General features: G+C 48.7%; 5 protein-coding genes and 2 non-coding genes across 8 annotated transcripts; 6 read left to right on the top strand and 1 right to left on the bottom strand.

The window, feature by feature from the left end:
- The first annotated feature begins 13 nt into the window (after positions 1-13).
- TRNAL-UAG lies at positions 14-93 on the top strand. The gene has a single exon. It is a non-coding gene; the product is annotated as a tRNA-Leu (tRNA).
- On the top strand, positions 81-3,996 carry LOC100842939 (protein ABHD11). Of its 2 annotated transcripts, none has more exons than XM_003564623.3 (5): positions 81-492; positions 839-1,077; positions 1,541-1,653; positions 3,195-3,335; positions 3,455-3,996. In XM_003564623.3, exons 1-5 carry the CDS (start codon positions 213-215, stop codon positions 3,711-3,713), a joined length of 1,032 nt encoding a protein of 343 aa, XP_003564671.1. In that variant the 5' UTR covers positions 81-212; the 3' UTR covers positions 3,714-3,996. The 2 variants fall into 2 exon arrangements, with proteins under 2 accessions (XP_003564671.1, XP_014753484.1); XM_014897998.2 differs by having other exon boundaries at positions 350-492; positions 691-1,077.
- Positions 3,997-6,435: 2,439 nt separating this feature from the next.
- On the top strand, positions 6,436-8,488 carry LOC100834188. Its single transcript, XM_003567244.4, has 3 exons — positions 6,436-7,460; positions 7,564-7,732; positions 7,839-8,488. The coding sequence occupies exons 1-3, from the start codon at positions 6,699-6,701 to the stop codon at positions 8,315-8,317; spliced, it is 1,410 nt and encodes a 469-aa protein (XP_003567292.1). The 5' UTR covers positions 6,436-6,698; the 3' UTR covers positions 8,318-8,488.
- Positions 8,489-9,888: 1,400 nt separating this feature from the next.
- Positions 9,889-14,007, bottom strand: LOC100842632. Its single transcript, XM_003564622.4, has 3 exons — positions 13,037-14,007; positions 12,194-12,348; positions 9,889-10,452 (listed from the first exon to the last, which is right to left on the bottom strand). Exons 1-3 carry the CDS (start codon positions 13,755-13,757, stop codon positions 10,093-10,095), a joined length of 1,236 nt encoding a protein of 411 aa, XP_003564670.1. The 5' UTR covers positions 13,758-14,007; the 3' UTR covers positions 9,889-10,092.
- TRNAP-CGG lies at positions 12,455-12,526 on the top strand. The gene has a single exon. It is a non-coding gene; the product is annotated as a tRNA-Pro (tRNA).
- A 5,635-nt stretch (positions 14,008-19,642) lies between the features above and the next one.
- LOC100833877 lies at positions 19,643-20,425 on the top strand. The gene has a single exon (XM_010234296.3). It carries the CDS (start codon positions 19,792-19,794, stop codon positions 20,152-20,154), a length of 363 nt encoding a protein of 120 aa, XP_010232598.1. The 5' UTR covers positions 19,643-19,791; the 3' UTR covers positions 20,155-20,425.
- A 2,196-nt stretch (positions 20,426-22,621) lies between these two features.
- Positions 22,622-24,383, top strand: LOC100842321 (putative histone-lysine N-methyltransferase PRDM6). Its single transcript, XM_010234295.3, has one exon. The coding sequence runs from the start codon at positions 23,160-23,162 to the stop codon at positions 23,985-23,987; it is 828 nt and encodes a 275-aa protein (XP_010232597.2). The 5' UTR covers positions 22,622-23,159; the 3' UTR covers positions 23,988-24,383.
- Positions 24,384-24,980: the final 597 nt, after the last annotated feature.

The raw sequence follows: 24,980 nt of genomic DNA, 5'->3' as shown, positions 1-24,980 counted from the left end.
AGGTTTCAACAAGGACAGTTTGGCCGAGTGGTCTAAGGCGCCAGATTTAGGCTCTGGTCCGAAAGGGCGTGGGTTCAAATCCCACAGCTGTCATACATTTTTTTTCCCTTTTTTGTTTCTTCTCGCTTCTTCTTTCTTTCTCTTCCCCTTCCCCTTCGGCAGCTATCTGATTTACCCATCACTGCGTCGCTCCGGCGGAGCGATCGGCGGCCATGGCGGCGTCGCTGCAAGCATCATCCTCCTCCCTCCGCTCGCGCCTCCTCTCCTCCTCTGCCACTTGGTCTCCCTGGCGCCTCCTCCTGTCCTCCTCCGTCCACTCGGACGCCTCCCACAAAACCGAAACCCTCGCCTTCGACGAGATCCAGCTTTCACCCGAGAAGCCTTCCACCGCCACGGCCTTCGTTCTCCACGGCCTCCTGGGATCGGGTCGCAACTGGCGCACCTTCTCCCGCACCCTCGCCTCCCAACTCCGCGACCGTTCCCCCTCCGATGGTAACTGCCGCAAAGTTCGCTGTTCTTAAACGCGTATAGTGTGTTCTCATAACTTAGCACTGTTAACTCTGTCCAGCAAAATAACTTAAAATTGCTATCTGATCGTTGTTGCATCCAACGAAAATATGGTTCCGTGTTTGCTCATAGGCAGGGCCGGGGAAAAGATCGTGCAGAGATCTGGATTTTGTGTGTTTGTAGAGTGGAGGATGGTTCTTGTGGACTTGAGGAACCATGGGAACTGATAACTCTACTCAGCAAAATAACTCCCATCCTATCGTTGTTGTATCTGACGAAAATATAGTTCTGCGTTTGCTCATAGGCAGGGCTGAATTTTGTGTGCTTGTAGAGTGGAGGATGGTTCTTGTGGACTTGAGGAATCATGGGAACTCGGCCAGGATCAAAGGGCTGTGCCCACCCCATGATATGTCGAGTGCTGCAAAAGACCTTGCTGACTTGGTGAAGGCCAAGGGCTGGTCATGGCCGGAGGTCGTCATGGGTCACTCCATGGGTGGAAAGGTTGCACTGGATTTTGCGGAGAGTTGTTCCCGTGGTGACTATGGAGAATCTGCTGCTCTTCCCAAACAGGTGCAGAGAGTTATTTTAGTTTTTGCATGATTGGGTCTAACATATTAGTTCTTCTGAATAAATTGTTTGATTTTGTAAGTTAATGTCCGTGCAGAGAATCCTCCCAATCTTATCATACATAATGTTTATTTACATAAGTTGATGTGGAAAATCCTACTGTTACATAAAAAGTGTGTCATGGAAAGAAGAATGTAGTTCTATATGTGTAGCACACTGAGTTGTGTACCGTGAATAATCTAGCATCACAGTACAGACACTGGAAGGTTTATATTTATTGCGTTTCTTCTGTCAGAATGGTAATTTCTTGATTCTTGTACTTAGCAGTTAATTGCTTGGCCCCCCTTTTATACCCTGCTCATTTCAATTGGCCGTGTCTAGTTATCTACTGCGTACTGCACATTACTGGGGCAAGGGGATAAATAATATGTATAACCGTGTTATGTTTTCCTTTGATGCAGAACAGCTCTGGGTGCTCGATTCTGTCCCTGGACAAGTAAAAATAGATAACAGTGATGGTGAAGTTGAACGGGTTTTGCAAACACTAGCAAGTCTTCCTGCATCGCTTCCATCGCGCAAGTACTTCCTCTTCCATTCCCATGCTGGGATATTTATCTGATTCCTAATTTGATATATAGATGTTTAGTGTATAATTTGATCCGTTCATTTTCTTGAATAGTGGTTATCCAGCCTGGCTTCAGCACATAAATCTTTTGCTTATAACACTTGATGAAACATTAGCATAATGCCCCATCGCACAAAAAGGTTCATGTGCAAACAATGTGACGTATGACTACAATAACAACACCCACAGATGGAATAACAGAACAAGTAAAGGATAATTCAAGTTAATATCTTCTCCAAAGAGTTGAAATAAATCCCAAAGTCCTTTTTGGTCGAGGGAATGCCCTTCTATTGCAGGTACAAAGAAGTGTCGTTGAGCAAACCACTGCAGTGGGACCCGACCATCCACCCGGTATATGAATACAACAAGTGAGGCGATAACTAGCAGTCACTGGCACTGTTCAACACTTTCCCTGTTGCGGACAGCAGAGCTCACCATGCCAAAGAACAGTGACACCGGCTATCCTTCCCCAATGTGGCGAGCCGCCTTGTCCCCGTTTCCGCCTTTCCAGCCATCACTGCCCTGATTAGCGCCATGTCCGCGTTCAGGGTGAGATTTCGGACCTCCACCCCTTCTCTCCCTCCCTTCACCGCTCGGGCCGCGAGCAACTTGTTCAGCCACCGCTGGTGATAGCCATCCACGCCGCGCCTGGGGACTCCTAACCGGCGTGGTTGAACTCGCGGTAGCCTCCAGGTCGGAACGCCCCTGGCTGCTGCTCATTTGGCGCACGGGAGAGGCATTCTGGCAAGCCACCATCGCGCCGGCTCGCTCATGGGCTTGCTGGAGCCCGATCAAGTTGGCCTGAGGCATGGACCCAGCCTGTCAATCCCCTCACGCACACAAAATTAAACGAAAGGCCCTTCCTGTTAGTCTTTGAAATCTCCAAATATCGAGAAAATATTAGGTCCCTGAGATGTGGGTCCCTCTGACCAGAAATAAAATAAAGAAAAAGAAAAATTCTGGTGAGTAACAGGTGGGCCTGGTCGCCAAGTTGACCGATCAAACTTGACCATTGGCCCCACAAGTTAGCCTCTGTGGCTAGGTAGCAGTAGGTGCGAAATGATTTGTGTGGTAGAAAATTTGAGTTTAGTCAGGAAATTCCAGCCAGAACCACTTCATGGTAAACTCTTGACTATAGTGGAATTGGCATGCGTGATTGCATGAATGAGTAACTTACTTTGATGCTCGCCATAAATAATGTTCTATATCCAAATTCCAGATATTTTTCACTGGCCTGTATATCTGTAATGCTGATTTCCGAGTTCCGATGACCAGGCAGCAGTGTCTTTTTTTTCTTTCTAAAAAGGTATATTGGTGCCTCCCTGGCTCCCTGGTCCAATGATTACTCGCAAAGTAGATGCAATGATTCAAGAAAACTTATTGTTGAAGCCTGGGAAGGACAGCAAATATTTTTGTTCTATCAAGATGTTTAGCATCAACTACTAATGATGCACTTTTGTTCAGATCCTTAATGACAATGTATGTTTACTATCAGGTGGGTTGTGGACCACATGATCAGTCTTGGCTTTTCTAAGTCACTTTCAGACTGGATTGGCAGCAACTTGAAGAAGGATAATGAACATGTGACTTGGGGTTTTGATCTTCAGGCCGCGATAGACATGTTCAATTCTTATAGGTAAGGTTCAATTTATTTCTTATTTATCTTACACTTCAACCTTGTGGTTCTTTATCTGTCTTGGCGTCCTCGCTTTTTAAACAAGCTGTCCAAATATATTTATACTTATTAATTTTCAGAGAAAGAAGCTATTGGACACTGCTGGAGAACCCACCTAAGGGTATGGAGATTTCAATAGTACAAGCAGAGCAGAGTGATAGATGGCACCCTGATGATGTGCAGAGGCTAAAAGCATTGTCAAGGAGAGGAAGCAAACCTGACGGGGGCAAAGTGTCTCTTCATGTTCTCCCCAACTCCGGCCATTGGGTTCATGTGGACAATCCCAAGGGTCTACTCGAGATTATGGCACCAAACTTCCTCTCTACTGGTCAAAATTGACGTGTTGTTGGCCATCAAACCGCAGCCCTTCTTAGTGTTTGTTGGCACATTTGATACCATTTATGCTCTCTTTTTTTCGATTGGGTGAGAGCCTTTTGTGCTTTCTGTCAATAAAAAGATGAAGATTTGTTGATATCATTTTTTCCCTTTATTTTTTGGTGAAACTAATTGATGGAAACCATATTTTGTGTTCTGGTAGTCAAGGAGACATGTTTCATGGTGTAAGCAGATGAGCAACTTTGCTGACCTTTCTGACAGATTATATACTGCTGATCCAGTAGCACGTTACCTTGTGATGGTGGAGTTGTGATTTTGTATCTAGCTTTACAACTAAACCATTGTCTGCTTCCGGCATTTGGCATCTGGGCTCCACCGCAGTTGTTGCATCGCGCTCGGACGAACTGTGACATCTTTGAGGTGTATCAGTTCACAGTAGGAAAGACCTGCGGAGTGCATCGATGGAATACTAGCCTTGCCGGCAAGCTGCTGGAAATCAACACGCAGGAGGCATTGGCCCGTGTTGCTACGTGTCCGGGCGGTTGCGAGACGGCAGTGGTGACCGATCAGAGAGCAGAGAAGCCCTGAAATGCACGCACCTGCACCATCCGGCCATCTCTCTGGCCATTGACCACACGAGTACGGCTCTGTCGTGCCCGTAGCACAGATTATCAAACCAGTCCTTTTCTGCAAGCAAGTTAAAAAAGACCACCACATAAAAGCAAGGTTTTCAAAAACTCACCAGATTCTTTTTTTTAAAACCCAATGATTCTATGGCAGGTCTTGAATTGGTAGCACCGATCACTCGTTGAGCACATTTTGGCAGCTTACTTGACAAGCCAGGCCTGCTCATCATGTCCAAGCTAGCGTCCGATGTTGCCACGCGAGTGTTCCGACGACCGACATAGATGGGCTCGAACCCGCACCCTGGTAATCGTGGGGCTGTATCCAAGCCCGACTACATTCTCTCTCTCTCTCTCATTGTTGTTTGCGAGCAAGTGGGACGGAGATGGCCTCGGCATCGTCAAGTGAAGCCACCTAAGAGCAACCACAGTGTTGGTTAACGGCCGGGGCTAAGCAGGGGCTAAGAAGAGTTAGGACCGAGTCTAGCCATTGCAGCACCCCGAGTCTAAGAAAAAAGTTCTGGACCCGACTCAACTACTTGAGTCGACTCCAAGAACGCGTTGACAATTGTGGAGCCCACCTCGCCTCACCTCTGGCCGACGCCCGCCGCATCTCTGGCAGCCGCGCGCCGACTTCTCGTCGCCGGCGTAGTTGGATCCGCCCCGTACCTCGTCCCCACCGCGCGACTCGCCACGATTGAAGTTTCTACAGCCTCGGTCCCTGCGCCGCGTGCCTCTTCGCCACTGATTCCAGACGCGGTGATTGGAGCAATCGCGTGCCTCATCGCTGTCGGCAAGATTGAAGCCTCCACAGCCTCGTCGCGGCCGCCAATTCAAGCAATCGCTGTCCAGAAATTAAAGTTGGAAGAGAGGATTTGGGGATCTTGCTCTAGTTGTTGTCCGTGGGCCGCGGGGAGAAGGATTTGGGGATCTTGTATCGGACTGAGGAACGGTGGTCGTGGGTTAAAAGATAAGAAAAAATAATGCTCTGTGGGTCCCACAAACTGAGGCTAAGGAAATCACACGCTGCAGCAGTTTTTGATTTTCAAGACCCGACCTAACTTTTCACTAGAGTTTGCTCACATTGGCCTTACTCTAAGTGCGTCAACCGGAGCTACCCCGTCAATGGTGTAGGGGACTTGTATGTGTGTAGACAAAGTTGCGACAAGGCTGCACGACGCGTGGGTCGCACCGCTGGGTTTCCGGAAGGATCTCACCCCAGGCGGCAACGTGCAGGCTGCCCGGCAAGCTACCAGCCCGGTAGGGCTAGCGGGGCTTCGGGGGAAATAATCTTGCCTGGGCACCTCCCGGGAAGGCGCTTGCCGGGAGGAGGCGTTCCCGGGCGCAGGTTTCCGCCGTGAGGACGGGGCTGAGCGAGCAGAGCAGCAGCGCCACGTGGGCGCGCGGCAGACGCCTGATGTGCAGTTTTGTTAGGACAAGGAGTGAGGCACACGGCGCATTTAATGAGCCGGCAGGAGGTACGTTATCCGTCTAGTCGGGCAAACAGTGGCTGTCCGGGGCTAGTTTTTAGGCCTTAGGCCCTAGCCGCGGGGTTGGCGCTCATGCATGCATGCCAGCGCACCGAGGAGGAGCTGCCCAAGCTCCTTGCTCGCCACTTGTAAGCCATGCACCGTGGCACCTGTGGTATCCCCTTGGTTATAAAAGAAGGACCCCCGCCAACGGTCAAAGGGTTCGTTCCTTTCCCGATTAGTTTTTCAGTGGGTTCGTAGGTTCGCATATTCAACAAACGAGCAGTTCTCCACTGGTAGTAGCCAAGAATAGAAAGGGGCACTTAGTCAAAAAGAGAGCGTCCAGGGACCCTTCCCCGGTAACTTGTAAACACCCGATCTCACGGTAATACAAGTTTAGACAAGCAGGACGTAGGGTTTTACACCTCCGGGTGACCCGAACTTGGATAAAAAGAATGTGCATGCGTTCTTAGCGTGTTCACAGGTTTCGCATTGGTCTCGCCGGCGATCGCCAAAGCGATCCTCATAGCCCACTGCCGAAACTAAAAGGGGGTGCGTGGAAAAAAATTGTCTAACAGCCAGAAGTCTCCGGACGATCACCAACTTAATCCTGGAGTATATCTCACCGAGCAGTCGCAGGATGGCAGTCTGGTTTTGCCTCGGAGCTATGGCTACGTCGGAACGGAAATGTCAGGTTCCATGATTCCATCCAAATCAGATGAATCCAAACCGCCACACCGACGGAACAGACCAATCATCAACCGAAAACATCTCCGATCCAAATCAGCTGAACCCAAACTGATAAACGCGCACGCCGGCACGCGACCGCCAACCTGCCGTAGCAGCAGCCGCAGCCGCAGTGCCGCACCCTCTCTCGAATAGGCCAAACCAGCGGCATGGAGACAGAGCACGCAGGCGCCGAGGAATGGCGTGCCCGCGCGGTGGGCGGAACGGAGCACAGCTGGTGCCGCGCCGTGCCGGGCGGCACCGGCACCACGCTGCTCGCGCTCCGCCTCTCCGCCGCCGGCGGCGCCGCGGATGCCGAAGCTCTCCAAGCCGCGGTCCGCTCCCTCCAGAAGGCTCACCCCATCCTCCGCGCCCACCTTCGCGCCTCCCCCTCTGGCGGCGCCGCCACGCTCGCCTTCCCCGCCTCTTCCTCCCCGCTTCAACTCTCCCTCGCGCCCCAGCCCGCGTCGGAACCCGCGCTCGACTTCCACTCCCTCTTGGAGCGCGAGCTCAACCGCAACCCGTGGGCGTCCGCGTCCGGCCCCGACGCGGCGGCGGCACCGGTTCTCTTCGCCGCGCTCTACGAGCTCCCCCCGCCTGCTGGTGGCGTGGCGCTGCTCGTCCGGATCCACACGGTCGCGTGCGACCGCGCGGCGTCGGCGGCGCTGGCGCGGGAGCTCATCGCGCTCCTGGCCGGCGCGGGCGACCCGGGGGAGGAGGAAGAGGCGGCTGCGGTGGACGCGGGGTTGGAGGAGAGGATACCGCAGAGGGACTCGTGGAAGCCCTTCTGGGCGCGTGGGGTGGACATGGTGGGCTACTCCATCAACGGGCTGCGCACGTCGACGCTGCCGTTCGTGGAGACCGGCACGGCGAGGTCGACGCAGATGCTGCGCCTCGGGTTCGGCCGCGAGGAGACGGCGCGGCTGCTCGATGTGAGTTGCTTTCTTGGCCTGCTTGTTTCTAGAACACCAGATTGGTGGGTGTTAATTGCATTTGCACATATAGATTACTGCTTCTTTGCACATTGTCATCTAGGCGTGCAAGGAGAACGGGGTGAGGCTTTGCTCAGCCATGGCTGCCGCAACGCTGCTAGCTGCAAGGCGATCGAAGAAGCTTGACAGCGGCCAGCAGGAGACATACTCCATTGCCACCCTGATCAATTGCCGCGAGTTTCTTGAGCCGGCTTTGGATGATCACAACGTTGGTAAGTCCTTAAAGAAAGCAACAACAAGGATTTATCATAGTGTTGTGTAGTGTTGAGCTGATATGCTAGAAGAAGTGCTCAAACTTGACACTGTTAATTGTTGTAGGGTTCTTCTACTCTGCTATCACCAACACCCACAAGATACATGGAGAGGAAGTACTGTGGGAGCTCGCCAAGAGGTGCCATGGTGCCTACAGCAATGCCAAGAACAGCAAGAAGCACCTTACCGACATCGGCGATCTCAACTTCCTCATGTGCCGGGCCATCGAAAACCCCCAGCTGACAACGGCCTCTGCGCTACGGACAGCGCTTATCTCCGTGTTTGAGGAACCGGTAACCTACGACACGTCTGATCAGCAGAGTAAGGCCGGCGTGGAGGACTTTGTCTGCGGCGCCACCGTGCACGGCATCGGTCCATCGATCGGCATGTTCGACTCTATCAGGGACGGACAGTTGGATTGCGCGTGCATGTACCCTTCTCCTCTACATTCCAGAAAGCAGATGCAGGAGATCTTTGACAGGGTCAAGCAGATTTTACATGAAGGGTGCAACGTAAATGACGAAAAATATGAAGATTGCACATAGTAGCTAGATTTCAAGAGTATTTGGTTCTTTAGGTAAATAAAGTTGTGCAGAGTTTGCTGTGCCATGTCATTGATGTTGCACATTCAGGTGCGATTTATGATGTACTGAAAGTCGAATAGTTGGAGAACATCGGTTATGTCTGAATTTAAGAGCTACCTATCGACTACTGAATACTGATGCCAAAGAGATACAGTACCAAAATTTGACAGAGATCGTAAACATCTGAGATTCTCCTAAGATAATTGATCATGGGAAGCAATGCGCACCATAGGTATACCGTATCTCGTGGGGCATCTGATATGGAATTCCAGAACTTGGATGGCGACAGGAACTTTCTCAGAACTCACATGAGCAGCGATCTATTTCCAACAATTCCATGATAGCTATAGGTCGCGCATCTGTTATGGAATTCCATGCAAAGCACCGCCAACAATGCCACAAAACGCAACGGAAAGCGCCGCTCCTATTTCCATATTTGCATTTGATTGCGTTAATCGCGTTGCCTTTCCATGTGTAATTCATGGCGCCTCCTATATATATATATTCAGCGCTCCTAGGATCAATCTTCATCAAATCAGAGGATCAGAGGAAACAGACCCGTGCCGTGCTCGCATCATCGATCTCGTCTCATGGCTTCGTGCAGAAGGCTCTGCGTTTTCTTGGCTCTCGCCGCCGCGGTTCTTGCGGCGCCCGGTATGACAATGGCAGAAGCTCCCGCCGGGCGCCGCCTCCTTGCTCCGGCCCCGGCGCCAACGGGACGCTCGTCCGCCCCGTCGCCGTCCACGGTGCACACGGCGCATGCGCCGGCGGTCTCTTCGGCCCGTTCGCCGATCGCGGGGTCCTCGGGGCCACAATCAAGTGAAGCACCGACCAAGAGTCCCTCGATTGACGCCACCACTCCTACAGGTCAGCCGGACAGCCCAGCCGTGGATAGCAGCAGCGCCACGGCTGGCGTGTCGGCCGCCGGGACAGCCGTTGCTTTGTCAGTCGCTGGGGTGATGATGATGATGACCATGATGCTCTTCTAAGTTCGTTGATCAGTTTTATATCCTAGATTAGTTAATTAGTTTATGTTGTTATATTGGTCCATCTAGTGGTAGTCGGGTCGAGTCTATCAGGGTAATAGTAGTGGTGAGTCTATCAGGGAACTGTGATTTTTTGGTTGTCATTAGTACCCTAGTCCAACCACAGTTGGTGTAATCTAGAAGTTCAGAAGTGATTAAGGAAATATGAGTCTGTGCAACCGAGCAGTTACGAAAATATATACTCTTAATTTATCGTTCCGTCCTTTGCTTTGTTTTTTGCTTACGTACCAGTCAATCAGTCATGATCTTACACACACAAACAATTTGTGCACTGTTGTCGGCCAAGTGCATCACAAATGCCAACCGGCCGTTGTCAAAATTACTCGTCAATCATAGTCAGATAGCTGAACCAGATTAACTTTTGTGAACCAAAAGATTCTTCCAGATCAGATCTATCTCACACAGACCTGATCTGAAAGAATAGTCTGGTCTGCTTCTTTCTGAATCAGACTATTATGAATAAAGAGATATTGATTAAACTAAACATGTCAGTAACAATCATTGCCATTGCAATCACTGCAATTTTCTTTTTGCTTCTGGTTGCAACTTTGGAGTGATAGGACATAAAATATACACGCTTTCACAATCGCCCAATAAACCCAAAAATTACATAGCTGCACTCCACACAAGAGAAAAGGGGTTAGCATTCACAATTTACGTGGCACGTAAATATTTGCTGATTTTTGAAGCTTATGGGGATTTTACAAGTAGGTGCTCATATAGTTTCGTGGGGTTGTTGTGTATGATTGATGGGTTTGCGTCTTCCAGACGCTCTGCAAGTGATCTGAGCATAGAAACCAGATGCCGAGTGTTACTTGTACATCTGCATACCAGGTCTAGGTACTGCACAGCCTCCTGAGGCATGAGACCAGTCATGAAGAAAGGGAAGAGCTTTGAATGTGTCATCTCCATTGTACCCATTGCCTCTGATGCCCATCCAGAATTAGACTTGTCAGAAACGCTCCCCTCCTCACGCTGCATCCGCCGTACTCCTTCTAATCGTGGGAGCATATCCTTCTCTTCCTCCTTGAAGTGCTCTTTGGTGTGATCCTGCAAGTGTCATTAATTTCAGACTCAAACCAAACACGAAGAAACAAATATTTGCAGTAGATTCGTAATGGCTTATTACGTAGAGCATTGCATGACAGTTGTTTTTTTCTAAACAGACTCCTTGGCGAATCCGAGTAGTTTACAGTGTACCCACTGAACAGCATATAGGGTACTACCAGATAAGAAGTGGTATACTTTGTTCTTAAAGATATAGTATCTCAAGAACAATCCAATCATGAGCTGGAAAAACAAATTTCTCATCTCTGCAATAGTTACATGGATAGATGTTTTGAAGTTTCAATTGAAGAAGGTGCTCATCAAATCTTATTCATTGTCTTCTAGGACCATAATTTAGCAATCTTGACCCGCTCTTCCTTACGGTGATGGGCCAGCCAAACTTAACAGTCATAGAGCTCGTTTCTAAATATTTAGGGTATTCCATGTACAATTGAAATCAATAATTGCATCATTACATTATAATGTCATCTGTGGACATCATTTTACTGTGCTATTTAGATAAATATCGAATGGGTTCCAAAAGTAGCCTTCTTAAATATCTAAGAAAAATTAATGCTGTTAGCATACTACCTTGGTTCCATGATACGGAGTACTAACCAAGTACCCAGTGAGTGCAGTTCAACATGTTACACCAAGTGTATCAAGTGTGCAAGATACAGTATATGACTGGAGCCACAATCAAAGTGGTGAAGTGAAGCGCTCATGATGATTACAACAAGTATGATCCAAATAGTCTGCTGACCTATGTGAACCATTCCATCAGCTTGTGATAGGCCCAGCTGTAGTCAGAATAATTGAGCTAAAAATCCGTTGTCTTGCAAAGCAACTTCTCTTAGTTGCTTGGGCCAGGCTGCACCCACTTTCCCCCCAACTTTTGAGGCGCAAAATTCTAATGTAGTGGCAGAGCTGTATGCAATAGCAATGGTGTAGGACCCATATCCAGTTTCCAAGAATGAAGACATAAATTAGACCTGCATGTGCTGCTGAAATCCTCGAAAGCAAATCTTATCGGGTAAACAGGTCAACCAGGCTGCAGCCACTTTCTCCTTAACTTTACACACACACTAGACCAATGACAAATTTAGTATTGTGGCAGTAGAGCTGTATGCAACTGCCATGGTTGTGGATCTGTATTCAACTTGAAGACTGAAATCAACCCTACAATGTGCTTCTGAAGCAATTAGAGTTTTACAGAGCAAACAGGTTGGTAGTGGTCCTGATCCAGGGCCACATGATCTTCTTTGTTCCTTGAAAAGTGCAAGGGGACAGTAGTGCAACATAACCGACTTCATTGAGGAAGAAAGGAATCGTTTTTTTTTTATCCCAGTTGGGACTAGGTGAACTCTCATCATTCTACTTCACTTTCGGTTGCTACTTTTCTGAGAATCTCTCGTGGCAGGTTGTTAAAGGGGTGCTGATTATGAGAGGATAACATCCACACCAACAAATAACTGGTGCCACTTTTGCCTGAAGGTAGTAGAAAAACCTTGCAATTCACAAAAGGTGAAGTTTGCATGGCAACCTCCGGAATGACTCTTGATATGTCACACTTTCGAAGCTACCTGCACATATGTCGCCTAATCTTTCTAGTGCAGTTCTAATACGAATTTGCACGATTTCACAGGCAATGTGTGAACAGAACAGTAAAGCTCTAAGGTACATGAAACAACCACGGACCACCGATGAAATAGTATAACCACAAAATGCATAACATAGTGTGTACCTGCAATGCTTTGAGACGAATCGAGAGGTTGACCAGCACTTCATGGAAGAGGGGGCTGCCTAGTTCCAACGTCAGAAGAGTTTTTATATCTTCCTTGATGCCGTTCATCATGGGCAGGTGCTTCCCGTGCTGCTCCTGGACCTTATCGCACACCCCTGCATATAAAATACCGAGGATTATATCAGACTGAAATTACTCAATCATATCGGCGCGATTAAACTACTCTCCAACTAATCTCTTGGATCGAGGAGTCAGATGAGAGGGCGTTTGGTCTAGTGGTATGATTCCCGCTTCGGGTGCGGGAGGTCATGAGTTCGATTCTCGCAACGCCCCAGTTTTGTCTGTTTTCCACTTGGGAAATGCCAAATGGTTTGCTATTTTCTACCACTAGCTTTTGCTCTACTACACGACATCACTATCTTTTTTTACCTTCTTCGTTTACCAACTGGAAGACAGCAAATGGCCATGTACAGCTACAAAGGCCCTGCACATGCCTTTTGATCAAGGGAAACATAGTAGAAAAAGGAAAAGAACACTCCATCTTTATCCCCTCTTATCACAACAAATTATCCAAACACATCAAAATTCACCGGCACGAGTACACCACCAGCACTAGGGAAACGGACCAGTTGCGCTGCCTATAGACAGTGAATGCATCAGTACAAAAAAAACAAACGAATAGGAAAGGCAGAACACAGTGAAGGAACCATCCAAATGCAAATGCACCTTATGCGCCAAACCCTCCTCATAAATCCCAAAGCGAGACACTCACGAACAGCAAAATTTAGCTACGAAATGCGAAAATGCTGAAACAAGCGGAAATAAGTAGAAGCTGAAATTAACCTGGAAACGATGCCCTCTGGATATCGGGAAATAGCACCCGTTCCTCCATCCTGGCATGCTCCAGCATCACCTCCATGGCGTCCCCGTACCATTTCCCGAGCCTCCTGACCTCCGCGCCCTCAACCACGTTTCTCCCCTTCCCGGCCTTCTTCCCCCCTTTCTTCACCATCTCCGCCAGCTTGGCCGCCACGCCCTCCAGGTGCCGCTCGGCGCTGCGGTGCTGCAGCCGCACCATCTCGGCAACCTCCTCCGCCGCGGCGGCCGCGAGCGAGGCGCGCGCGGGCCGCTCGGGCGGCGCGACGCGGGGCTTGCCGTCGAAGCGCGCGTCGACGTGGCGCAGCAGCTCGTCGGCGGCGCCGCAGAGCTCCGGTTCGGAGGCGGAGAGGCGGAGCACGGGGCGGCCGAGCGGGGCCGCCTCGGACGGCGTGAAGTGCACGGGCGCCGCCGCCTTGTAGAGGAGCGAGACCCGGAGGCGCCACGCGACGGGGCAGCCGTCGGAGCCGTAGACGCGGACGATGCCTCCCTCCTCTCCCTGCCCGGCCTCGCCGCCGCCGGGGACGGAGACGGAGACGGAGGGGGATCTGGCGAGGGCGTACGGGGCCACGGTGCTGGCGGCGTTCCCGGCGGCGGTGGTCGCGCTGGAGCCGGTGCGGCGGAGAGGCGGGGACCCCGCTGGCGACGTCGGCCGGCCGCGGCGAGGGGAAGGGGAGCAATTGCCCATCGCGAGTGGGAGCGGGAGCTGTGGGGAGTGAGAGGAAGGGTTCGGGCGTTGGAATCCTTGGGGAGCTTGCGTTGGACGCTGGACTGCTGGAGGAGGCGAAGGGACCTATTGGCTATTGTTGTGTTTGCGTTGGGGCGCGGGCGAGGTTGAAGGAGCGGAAGGTGGGGCTTGGTTGGGACTTCGGAGGCGGCCGTTTTGGTGTCGTGTCTGGGTTTTGTGAGGGACGGGATCAGAGGGGAGGATGCTGCGTTGATTTGCTTCGGAACAAAGCGTTTGGTGGTTTAGTAGTCCTCTTGGATTAGATTGGATACTGTCAGGTTGATGTGCTGTGAGGCTGTGAGCTGGACCATGGTGGATTTTTCCACAAGCACCAAAAGACATGATATATCTTTTGATGAAGAGGCCAAAAGGATCATGTATTCTTGGCACAGGAGCTGAACTGGAATCTCGAACAAATTACATTGCAGGTCCATGAACTTGGCAGCGATGTTCAGTTTCATCCATTAACTTGAAAACTGTTCAAATAACTCATTGAACTTGGCAGGTTTGTTCATTTTAGTCAAAATGGCCAAAATCAGGTGAAATTCGGCCACGCTGACATGTGTCGTGGACCTGGCCGGACGTGTGAGGGGGCTTTTCACAATTTTTTGTCATGGACCTTTTCTGTTTAACCCCCTCGAACCTCTAGAATGGGCAGACGCAGCCCTCGCCGGTGAACCCACTTCGGGCCGGCATACGCGGCGTCCATGCGAATGGCTCCGTCGATGGGTTCGGCGGCGGCTACTTGAACGGCCAGATCCACGTCACATGATATCATGACCGAATTTCGTCCGAATCGGACCATTTGGACTAAAACGAGCAAAGATGTCAAGTTTAGTGCGTCATTTGAGGAGTTTTCAAGTTAATGGATGAAACTGAACATCGCTGCCAAGTTAATGGACCCGTAGTGTAATTTCCTCGGGGATCTCTCCAAACTGAAGATGGTTGTATGATACGTGCAGCTAAAACGTAATGCTAGTAATACATTTTTCTTACAGAAATACATTGTTTTCAGGCTCTCAATCTGGTATTTGTATAGATTCTTATGCAAAGGTAGGGAGCCGAAAGAGTAGTGTTTGCTTTGATTGCTTATACTCCCACTGTCCCGATTTCCGAATTAACTGACGTGAATTTGTATATATTCTTATGCAAACCCGAGACGGAGGGAGCAGATAGTTGACCTTTGGTAGTTATTTATTCTTAACCAAAATTTTGAAAGCATGTCATAGACTGCTTTTTTGTGTTTCGAGATAGCAATTCCGAGTGATACGAAAGTATAGGGGTTCTTTGGAGAAGAAAGTATACTCGCAATTTTTTGGCATTGTCACAACCAGTGCATACGGGAGCGGAGCTGCATGTAATGATTGGTGTCAACTGACGTTAGTGTTTTTTTTGTTACTAATTTTCTTTAGGAATAGACAAAATATGCAATGACGTCAGTAAATTTTTGAAGAGTGACCTGGACGGTTTATTTTCTTTGACTGGCCCCTGAGTGCATACGAAACCTGATGTGATTTTGAGAGGAAAAGGGAAAGAATAACTGTATCCTATCACTGTAGTACGGGAAGACATTTTTCTTTCGAAACGGGTCGTACGGGAAGACATTATCGTTTTTTTAGAATCTGTCGTTATGTGTTTTCGTTTTGTGAGTGGTACTGCTGGTCCTAATCATTAGGCAACAATTTCAGCTATTAAAGAGAGGAGCAAATCACTCCCGGTGATCGTAATTAACCAAAGGTATCAATTGCCCTAGAATTGCACGACAAGAACTGCTTACCTTCAAATCGCTACTTTATATGCTCTTTGGCAAACGCCCCAGGAGATTATCTGTGGCAAGTAGAACTCCATAGTGGCAGGTAACACGAAGAAAAGTACTCCCAGTATATAATACTCACTCCTTCCGACTTACGTGTATGTAACACCACGTTTGAAATTTCTAAAAAAAAAACCACGTCTGAAAATCTCTGCCAAAACAAAAGGGTTAAGGTAATCCTGTGCGAGCAACAATTTTTTTCAGTGCCTTTTTTATATGAGATACTCTCTGGTTGTTGGAATTGGATGGTTCCGGGATCGGCATCTAGAAATACGAGTAAAATACACCACTAGTCCATGAACTCGGTAAAAATAAACATTTTAGTCCACGAATTCGGAAAACACACACTTAAACCTTAAACTAGGACTACTGTGTCATTTAAATCCAAAAACGCCACGTGGCCACCACATCGGCTTCGGTCAGGACAGCGGGCTGCTACTCAGTTTTCTCGGGATATTTTTTGTAAAATCACCATGCCCAAACTGCCCGCGAGGGGCAAGGCGGCCACGTCCAGACGGGGATCCTAGGGCATGAGAACCACGCCACCGCCTCGTCTAAGATTGCTATAAGTCCACAACGCTCAATTTGACGAGAGGACGCCGGTGAAGGGGTCGCTGAAGCCGACGTGGTGACCACGTGACGTGTTTAATGCTCACCGAACCGTTTTTTGACTAAAGTGACACACTAGTTCCAGTTTAAGAGTTTAGGTGCGCATTTTTAGAATTCGTAGACTAAAGTGTTTATCTTTATCGAGTTCCTGGACTCGTGTATTTCACTCTAGAAATATTGTCCGTTTAGTTTACCATCTAATTGCATTGCCTCCCGATGAAGCCAAGGCAGTACAGGCCAAAGCAAGCTGCCAGTAGGCAGTAGCCCCGCGGCACGGATTTTTCGGTTGGGTTAATTAGCAGTGAAGTACTAGTAGTAGTACTCCGGATGCTTCAAAGCCTGGCTATCGATGTACAGGAAAGGTGTCACTAAATTTGCCAAAAGGACACCCCTGTGGTTCATATTTTAGTTAGACGAAAACGGCAAAGTTAATTGTTGTCAGTGTGCATCTTAGAGTGTAAGACAACACGAAGGATATGAAACATTGTTATCTCATGCATGAACTGTGGGAGAACAATACAATTATAAAAAAAATAAAAGGGAAAAATTATATCTATCATTATCAGATCCTTAACCCTTCTTCCGTATATTTTGTACCTCGGCAATGAAATCCGAACGACCCACAAGCTCACCTCTTTGCCCTGAGTAAACTACCGTTTAAGCCTATATGGTAGACCCCTCGGAGGGGAGAGATGTGAGGTGATTTTTTAACTGGCAAGTTTAGAGTATAGTTTAAAGGTTTACAACTTTTTCTAAAATTCGCATTTGCGATCTCAAGCTCCTCCTTTCACCAGAGGGATGAAGCAACTTTCATGACGAAGAACTTATTTCCAATCTAGAAATGGTACATAACCGATTTTCAATCGACCAATCAAGGAAATGGTACATAACTATTTTCCAATCAAGAAACGGTACATGTGTTAATCATATTCTTTAATGGTCAGATTGTAGAATGTACTCCTTTATTTTACGGTTTGAGGAATAGAGTGTGGACAGGTGCCACAGGAGGGCTAGAAAGCAGACAACTAGGTTTGATGTTGTGGCCTCTCGGTACACTTCCGTGTTGGAGACCAAAGCACCCTTCGTATAAAATTTTGTGTCACTCTAGACACATTTGTGGCGATGTCAATGTACCCGACGTTTTTTCAAAATTTTATATGTTTGGTTGGGGCGCAATGGTAAAGAGCCTCACGCGTTGGTACACGGGACTGGATACCATGTCCGAATGCACGTAACCGCGTGTAGAAGTAGCAAGAAAAAACTCCCCATCGCGGCTGATCGATTCAACGTTCGGCTGGTGGAGTGTCAACATGTTTGCCGCTCCGACGACGGCCAGTGATTGGACGAGTTCAGGCCTCCTTGGATCCCAGTGACGCGGCCGGCGCTGTGAAAAGTGGCCACTGGGCATTCTCCGTGCCGGACCTCCACGGCGCCTGATAAATTTCTCTGACCCGGCTCGCGCCGTTCGCCCACACATCTCACATGCATGTTCCGGCTGCGGCACGACCTCCAACGTGCCCTCCTCGTGGAGCACTGGCACTGCACAGCACAAACCAGATAATCGTAATTAAGTCGAGCTCAACAAGCTCGATTACCGTGGCTCACGGATGTAGAGTTGGTCCACGGCTATTTCTATTGTGCCCGTTAATCCCTCAAGAAGGTGGCAGTCACGTCATGCCGTGCCGGCATGAAAATGAACCGGAAGCTATGTACCGAGGAAGTAGTAACAAACGAAGGAGTTCTCCTTCTCCTTCTTCTGATCAACAAAAAGGATCTTTGAGCTATTTTTCTAAATGAAGGTAAATCTTTGAGCTTGTTTCAAACAAAGATTTTTTAAATAAAAAACCCCGGAGCAGTTCGTACCCAGTTCTCAAGCAAAAATATCACGCGCTTCAAACATTTTAAGAGGTTGTTTGGATCAGCATATTGTTTCACCTTCGGTGTTTTCAAATTTGAAATAAGTATGAAACCATAGGTAATCAATGTATCATAAAATTAAAAGAATTGTATATTTTCCTTCAACTTGTCGAAAAGTACATAAATGGTCCCTCAATTTTCTCTCTATACGTTTCATCCCTACTATTGAAACCGGACATCAATGGTCGCTTGCCGTTCCGAAGCAGTATTTTAGTGCCATCATATCAGAGTTTTGGCCCAGAATTGTCGTGTTAGCCCGCTAAATTGGCATCACTTTTCATTTTATCCCTCGAGTCAATTTGTTCCCACACAAAATAAAACAGAAAATACATAAGCTAATGTGGTATTTAGAAGCCAAAACCATGACATGAAAGCACTAGTTCCATTTCGCATGGGAGGTCGGTTTTGAAAATTGAGGAAAAAAGTTAAGGAACCATTTGGTACTTTTCGACAAGTTTGGGGACGGAAAATATACTTTCTCTGTGATTAAAACAAAAGGACGAAAGTCACCACATTCATTCACATAGACTCAATAATCTCCATTGTCACTCATTGTGAGTCCAGATTCTAAACGAGTAAATGACTCAGGTTTAAAGATTGAAAAATAAAAGAGATGCACAAGATATTCCCTTAGAAGTACATATACATAGATCCTTGAATCCTTGATTATATAAGATATTCGGATACAAATACATATACAGAGTTGTGAGTACTTCATTGCCATCTTAGAAAAAGGACCTAGTAGAAAGTCTAATAGAGATAAATCGAACAATACTTCGAGATGGAAATTAAGGAATTCCGAAAGGATAATAGTCCCAATTAAAACACACCGTGTGGTCTTTTTTCGCAAAACGGCGCACTCTAACAATTGGCTATGTCGCACGGGGTCACCATGAATCTATGATGCGAGCACATATTTGATCTAAGAACAAACACTTTTTTTACAGCAAAATACCTCTTTATTTCTTAATTCGTTCGCACAAAAAAAAGCCAATGTGGTATTTAGAAGTGGTACAATGCAAGTGGTGGAATATCAAACCAAGAGGAAGCAGGGGTCCTCTTCGCAAGCTGCGCGAGTTCATGTGCAACACCGTTAACATCTACCCCCTCCGATTCATATTAATTGTCTCAAATTTGTCCAAATATGAATGTATCTATGTCTAAAAAATGTCTAGATACATGTAATATTTTGACAAATAATATGGATCGGAGGTCGTATAAGGCAATACTCAAAATAAATCTTGATGAATTCAGGAATCAGCTGAAAGCAATCATCAATAACAGCAGCACCTGGGCCATAATTCTGAACCTCCCCCCCTTAAGAATCTGGATAAGGTGAAGATTATCCGAGCTAAAAACGGCCTTTGTACAACAGAAGTGCAAGCTCCAAAACCGAGACTGAAGCAAAAAAGACTCCATAAAAATCGTTACCCGCCTAGTTCCGCAGAAACAAATCAACAATGCGATGTTTCTTTCCTTTTGCGTATTTTAGCCCACAAACGTTGGGAGAAGTTTCAAGCCCGCCAAGTAGCCCATATGCAGAACCACACAGACATCGGGTCCAAACAATTACTACCATGGGCCGAATTGATAGGCTAGCTTGGCCATTCCCCAGATGCCCTAAGACCAAGGCGAAGAAGAAGTAGCGGAGCATCTATGGCGACTCCCGGGGACGGCGAGGACGCGCCGCCGCCGCAGCAGCCGGTGTCCGCGGGGGCTGGAGGTAGCGTGATCGCGAAGCTGGAGGAGCAGTGGAGGAAGACGAAGGAGCATGCGGAAACCTACCCGTACGTCTGGGGCTCCTACATCCTCGTCTACGGTGGCCTGGGTGCCTACCTAACCTGGCGATGGCGCAAGCTCCGCCGCACCGAGGACCGCGTCCGCGTCCTCCAGGGACGCCTCCGCCAGCTCGCCGCTGCCGAGGAGTCGCAGGCCGCTTCCACTCCTACCCCAACCCCTCCCCTGCAGCCGCCGCCGCCGCCGCCGACTGGGTCCGGCAAGCCCGCCGCCGCCCCGTGAAGAGTAAGCTTCCATAGACAACTTCTTAACCTGAAAAGTTTGAACAATTCCTGCATCGTTCGAGCTCGTGGTAGTTTTGATGTTTATTGTGCTCCTGGACCGGAAGAAATAGAGGAAGTTAGGACACTAAGTTTCCAATTATGTGTTCATACTCAAGATCATTGTGGAGAAGATTACATTGTTGTGATTCGTGTATGTTGATCACTCCCATGAATCGATGATGGCTCGCCTCTCTTTTTTTCTGTTATACCAGCACTACCTTTTTTCTACACATTCCACATTGCATTTTTGCGTTTCTCACGGCTGGCCTAAACAGATTTGAGGTTTCCTTGTCCTTCTTTGCTGTATCTTGTTAAACCATCATTGTTGGACTACTATATGACCTTATGCACTGTTGTGTAGAGTTTGATAGAGAAATCTGAACGAATATGCTGTACAGCTAAAATTGTCCTTACTCTTCAGCATAACGCTAATTTGTGTAAGCGAGCAATTATGGTCCTCTCAGGAAATTACAGAAAGCGTGATTTCTTGATCCCTCGACATAAGATTGTCTATTCTAAACCTTCAAGGATGATGGCAGAGTCCTCAGTTCAGCTTCATTGTTATGCCTGACATAATCCAGTATCAAACTTCCATTACCTTAGCATCCTTAGCTTTATTCCTCCCAAATTCCTGATCCAGCTATAACGCTACCAACCAGCCTCTAAGGCACATCAAAATGATGTTGTGTAGATATGTCTCTAAAAGTACTTCGCTGAAATTTTAGTTATATTGGATTTTAAAAATGTATATCAATAGAAGTTATTGGTCAGTTTCATTTGGAGTCTTGTGTTGATATCTAGAATGCCACTATTTTGTGTGACTGAAGTAGCAGTTTAACGTGTACATTTTTTTTCTATCACCTTGTGTTGCATACTAATATTTGTTCTATGCATTGTAAAATGGTTGCCAGTTGCCACTGTTATCAGTGTGGTGCTTGAAAGGCTTAAATTTGTCTGTACAAGCCCATCATTGGACAATAAAAAATCCAGTAGTCCTGTATTCACCTTTGACATCCTTCATAAACCATACCATGTCCTGTATTCACCTTTGACATCCTTCATAAACCATACTATGATATAAGGTGCACCTTTTAGTTCTTATTCACAAAGTTTAACTGGGTATCTAGTTGTCCACTAGCTATACAGGAAACGCTCAGGAGGTTTTGTGGGCTCAACAAATTGATTGCATTGGAGGCCCACTCAGCTAGGATTTCTTGTCAATGCATCAATATATGACACTTGATCTTAGTTTGGTCTCTCGTCCCATTCGCCACTGTTTGACAATGCGAACTGGTGATGGGAGTACAAAAGTTTGGACCCTGCGGGAGCTTGTGAGATAGCGGTTCATTCTGTTTTCGAGGGAAATTGTATCCTCTTGCGCGTCCCCATATTAGATTTTGTTGTGTTCCACTCATTTAGTTTATCATATCTGGTACTTGATCTTAACTTTGTTTCCCATTCGTCACTGTTTTGTTAACGTGCATCTGTGATGGGAGCACAATTATTTCGACCCCATGGGAGGTTGTGGGGCTGTTGACCAAGGTTGGACTTGCTTGGAATGAAGATGCAGATTGGTTTCTTTTGACAGGAAAATGTAAATACGTGCTCCTGCTGTCTCCCCATTTCAGAAATTTTGTGGCTTGCAAAACAAATAGCTACTCGGACTATGTCAGTACTCCATTTTTTAATGTGTATGACTGGTATAAACCACTTTCTGCTTAGCAATCAATCAGTAGCTGATAGGTGCCTAGGGTCTCTCTTTCCTACCATTCTTTAGGATTCGCAAGGTCAAGTTCTGCATCTATCAGTTCAGGCAGGAGTTCCTTTGGGCTCCTATCTGGTTAGCTCGCAGCACGAGCAAAATCTGCATGTTTAGGGGCTAAGCAAGCAATGGTCCTTGCACAGCTCATTAACTTTGCCGCTGTCTGGAGCTGAATCACAGTCATGGCAACAGAATAGTACAGATTAGGTTAGGTGCCCCGCCTGATGCCTTCTGCTACCCCAGCCCGACATGGCCATGTGATCGCCGAGCAGTGCACCTTGTGCCCAGAACTGGCCTTGATTCCCCTTACCAAGCCCCATGTCTCATTTCTGTTGATGAGATCATTCACTGCAAATTTACCCTCCCAAATCGTACTTTTAGTCTCAGTAAATCAACAACAGACAATGCTTGTTTTTGCAGAGCTTCATCCTAGCTAGTACTTTTTTCATGTGGTAACTGATCAATGTACCCTACTCTGAGCTTGACATCGTCAGAGGTGAATTACTTTTTTAAAAACTGAAAAACCGTTGCCTACAGGCTGATCCCGCAGGCCCAACTGTTCTTTATTTTCGAAATTTTGAACCACTGGGAATCACCATATTTTGGTGCCATTGGTGGTCACCTCTGCAGTCCTGCTGCATAACTAAAAGACAGATCGGTCTGAGGGGGATCAGTGGCCTTTCCACTCTGAAATGAAAAGAGTAAAGCTTATTAATTGGGAGGGCCACGGGAGAAAATGAGCCTTGTCGGAGGGCTCCAGATCGGCGGAAAATCGCTGTGCTCACTCACTCCTGTCTTAGCCATTTCCCACGTAAACCATTCCCTGCACAACTGTATGCCTAATTAGCTGAGGAAATAAAACAAAATCCATGGAGATTTTGCAGTGATCTTCAGCCTGTCAATGGTACTAATATATATTTGTCCGAGTACTCGAGATCCGTTCTGGGAGTTCGTTTCATTTCAGTGGTGGCATTTTCCGGTTATCATTATTTGACGGTCTCTGAACCCCGCCGATGCGTCCTCTTTGGACCTCGTCTCTCCTCCATCCATCTCCGAATTTTTAAGGGGAGGAAGCGTCTGGTGCCGTGGTATCCACATCCACTTCTCCCTCACTCTCCCTGTTCCTAGATACCAATTGGCCTCTCGCTCTACTCTGTACTGCTACTGCTGGGTGCTCGTCTCGTGGCAGTGGTAGCCGCGCAATGCCTCAGGTCGACCTGGAGAGCCTGGTGTGCGGCGCGGCGGGCGCGGGCGCCGGGGACAGGAAGGTGTCGTGCGAGACGGTCATCGCCGGCGACGCTTCGCCGCCCCCGCCGCCGCCGCCATTGCCGGACCCAGACTTCCCGCCTGAGTCAATAACGATCCGCATCGGCAGCAGCGACGAGGCGGCTTTCTCGGAGCTGAACCCGATATACGAGCGGGACGACTCCACCAAGGGGAGCACCAACCCCAAGTCGGCGGCGGCGGGCGGCGGCGCCTCCAACCCCGTCCCGCTCAAGTCGCGCTCCAACTCCACGCGCATCGCGGGCGCGCGCGCCCCGGCCGCGGCGGGCGCCACCACAACCTTCTTTGGCCTGCCCGCCAAGATCCGCCGCCCGTCCTTCACCCGCCGCCAGCCCTCGCAGGGCCGGATCTTGCCCGACAAGCGCTCGGGCGGCGAGGAAGAAGAGCCGCGGTCGCCCAAGGTGTCCTGCATTGGGAAGGTGCTGTCCGACAGGGAGAGGTGCGGGCGGCGCCGGCGCCGGAGGTGGTGGCGCGGGGTGGTCGCCGTGTTCCGGTGCGGCGGCGGCGGCGGCGGCGGCGGCGGCTGTGCTTGCAGGGGAATAGGCGGTCCGGGCAGGAAGATGGCCTCGGATGATGACGATTACGGTGAGGAGGACGAGGAACCAAGTATCGCTGGTATGCGGAAGTTCAAATCCGGGAGAAGAGCCGCGACATGGGGACAGGAGGCACTAGCAGCTGCAGCGGCGGCGGCGTCCCCCGGCGAGGCGCAGGAGGGGGAAGAGAAGCACGAGAGCCATGAGAACTGAGCACTGGGCCCGGCTGCCGGTAAGTTAGGTTGTGGCGGGAAGAGGGAGGACACCTGTTTGGTGGTACCCGCTGTCAGTGACGGCACCCTCTCCGGGTGTGGTCGCCGATGGGTGAGCTCATGCTGTCTCGAGCCGTGTCCACCAATGACTGAAGGATGGGCACAGCACAGAAGCTGGGGTGGGGGATGGGGGGGGGGGGGGGGGGGGGGTTGTTGGTGATTGGCCTAGAAATGCGAGTCTTGGAAATTTCGGTGGTCATTTGCTGTTTGGAATTTTGCTCTTGGGGTCGTTCAAGGAACCCAACTTCTTCCTGTTGTTGCGTGTTGCGCCCAATGATCGGTGCATGTACATATCGGACCCAAAATAACAAGAACGCGCAAGGTGTTCTGTTCACTATCTCTTTTTTTGCGACTTTCCGTTCACTATCTTGCCTTGGCTTCCATCAGCCCTCGTAAGGTCTGTGTAATTATGGAACAGAATGACTCATAAATCACTGGGTCTCATGGACCACCAAAGCGTGACTGAACAGAAAAACGTGATTGATCGAGATCGAGGGGTAAGCAAGGGCTTCCAGTATCAAGCTGAATGAAGCTGATTTCAAATTTCACCTACGTAATAAGCTCGTCACACCTGCGTCACCGCCGGTGGCGTCGGGGACACAGCGTACAATGCCACATTGCAGTGAATGCAAAGTATCTGCCGCCGCTGCTGTCCCCCGCCGTTAACATCTACATCTACCGTTTTCCTCCACTTTAGCAGTGTGGCCTCTGGCGGCGGCTGGGGGTCGCCGTCGCCTTAATTCGAAGATACTAGAGAGTAGCACGCTTGGCTGCTGCAATGTCTGGGCTCGGTATGAACTGCATTGCACATTCTGAACTCAATGACATTATTGACATAATGACATGCGTGTATGGATGGACTGGCTTGGATTGACCGTACGACCAGCCGTTCAAGCCCCTGCGTTTCAGACATGGAAGAGGCTTCCGTGGCGCC

This window comes from Brachypodium distachyon, chromosome 2 (assembly GCF_000005505.3).
Source record: "Brachypodium distachyon strain Bd21 chromosome 2, Brachypodium_distachyon_v3.0, whole genome shotgun sequence".
Lineage (NCBI taxonomy): Eukaryota > Viridiplantae > Streptophyta > Magnoliopsida > Poales > Poaceae > Brachypodium > Brachypodium distachyon.
This window is presented reverse-complemented; position numbering and strand designations above follow the sequence as displayed.

Bases quoted from the DNA above. Each gene is read 5' to 3' on its own strand.
- LOC100842939 (XM_003564623.3), top strand. From the start codon at position 213: ATGGCGGCGTCGCTGCAAGCATCATCCTCCTCCCTCCGCTCGCGCCTC. The intron at 493-838 runs GTAACTGCCGCA...GTGTGCTTGTAG, and splicing joins CGACCGTTCCCCCTCCGATG to AGTGGAGGATGGTTCTTGTG. The intron at 1,078-1,540 runs GTGCAGAGAGTT...GATGCAGAACAG, and splicing joins CTGCTGCTCTTCCCAAACAG to CTCTGGGTGCTCGATTCTGT.
- LOC100834188 (XM_003567244.4), top strand. From the start codon at position 6,699: ATGGAGACAGAGCACGCAGGCGCCGAGGAATGGCGTGCCCGCGCGGTG. The intron at 7,461-7,563 runs GTGAGTTGCTTT...ATTGTCATCTAG, and splicing joins AGACGGCGCGGCTGCTCGAT to GCGTGCAAGGAGAACGGGGT. The intron at 7,733-7,838 runs GTAAGTCCTTAA...TAATTGTTGTAG, and splicing joins TTTGGATGATCACAACGTTG to GGTTCTTCTACTCTGCTATC.
- LOC100842632 (XM_003564622.4), bottom strand. From the start codon at position 13,757: ATGGGCAATTGCTCCCCTTCCCCTCGCCGCGGCCGGCCGACGTCGCCA. The intron at 12,349-13,036 runs GTTAATTTCAGC...TTTTATATGCAG, and splicing joins CCAGAGGGCATCGTTTCCAG to GGGTGTGCGATAAGGTCCAG. The intron at 10,453-12,193 runs GTACACACTATG...TGACACTTGCAG, and splicing joins TTCGTCTCAAAGCATTGCAG to GATCACACCAAAGAGCACTT.
- LOC100833877 (XM_010234296.3), top strand. From the start codon at position 19,792: ATGGCGACTCCCGGGGACGGCGAGGACGCGCCGCCGCCGCAGCAGCCG.
- LOC100842321 (XM_010234295.3), top strand. From the start codon at position 23,160: ATGCCTCAGGTCGACCTGGAGAGCCTGGTGTGCGGCGCGGCGGGCGCG.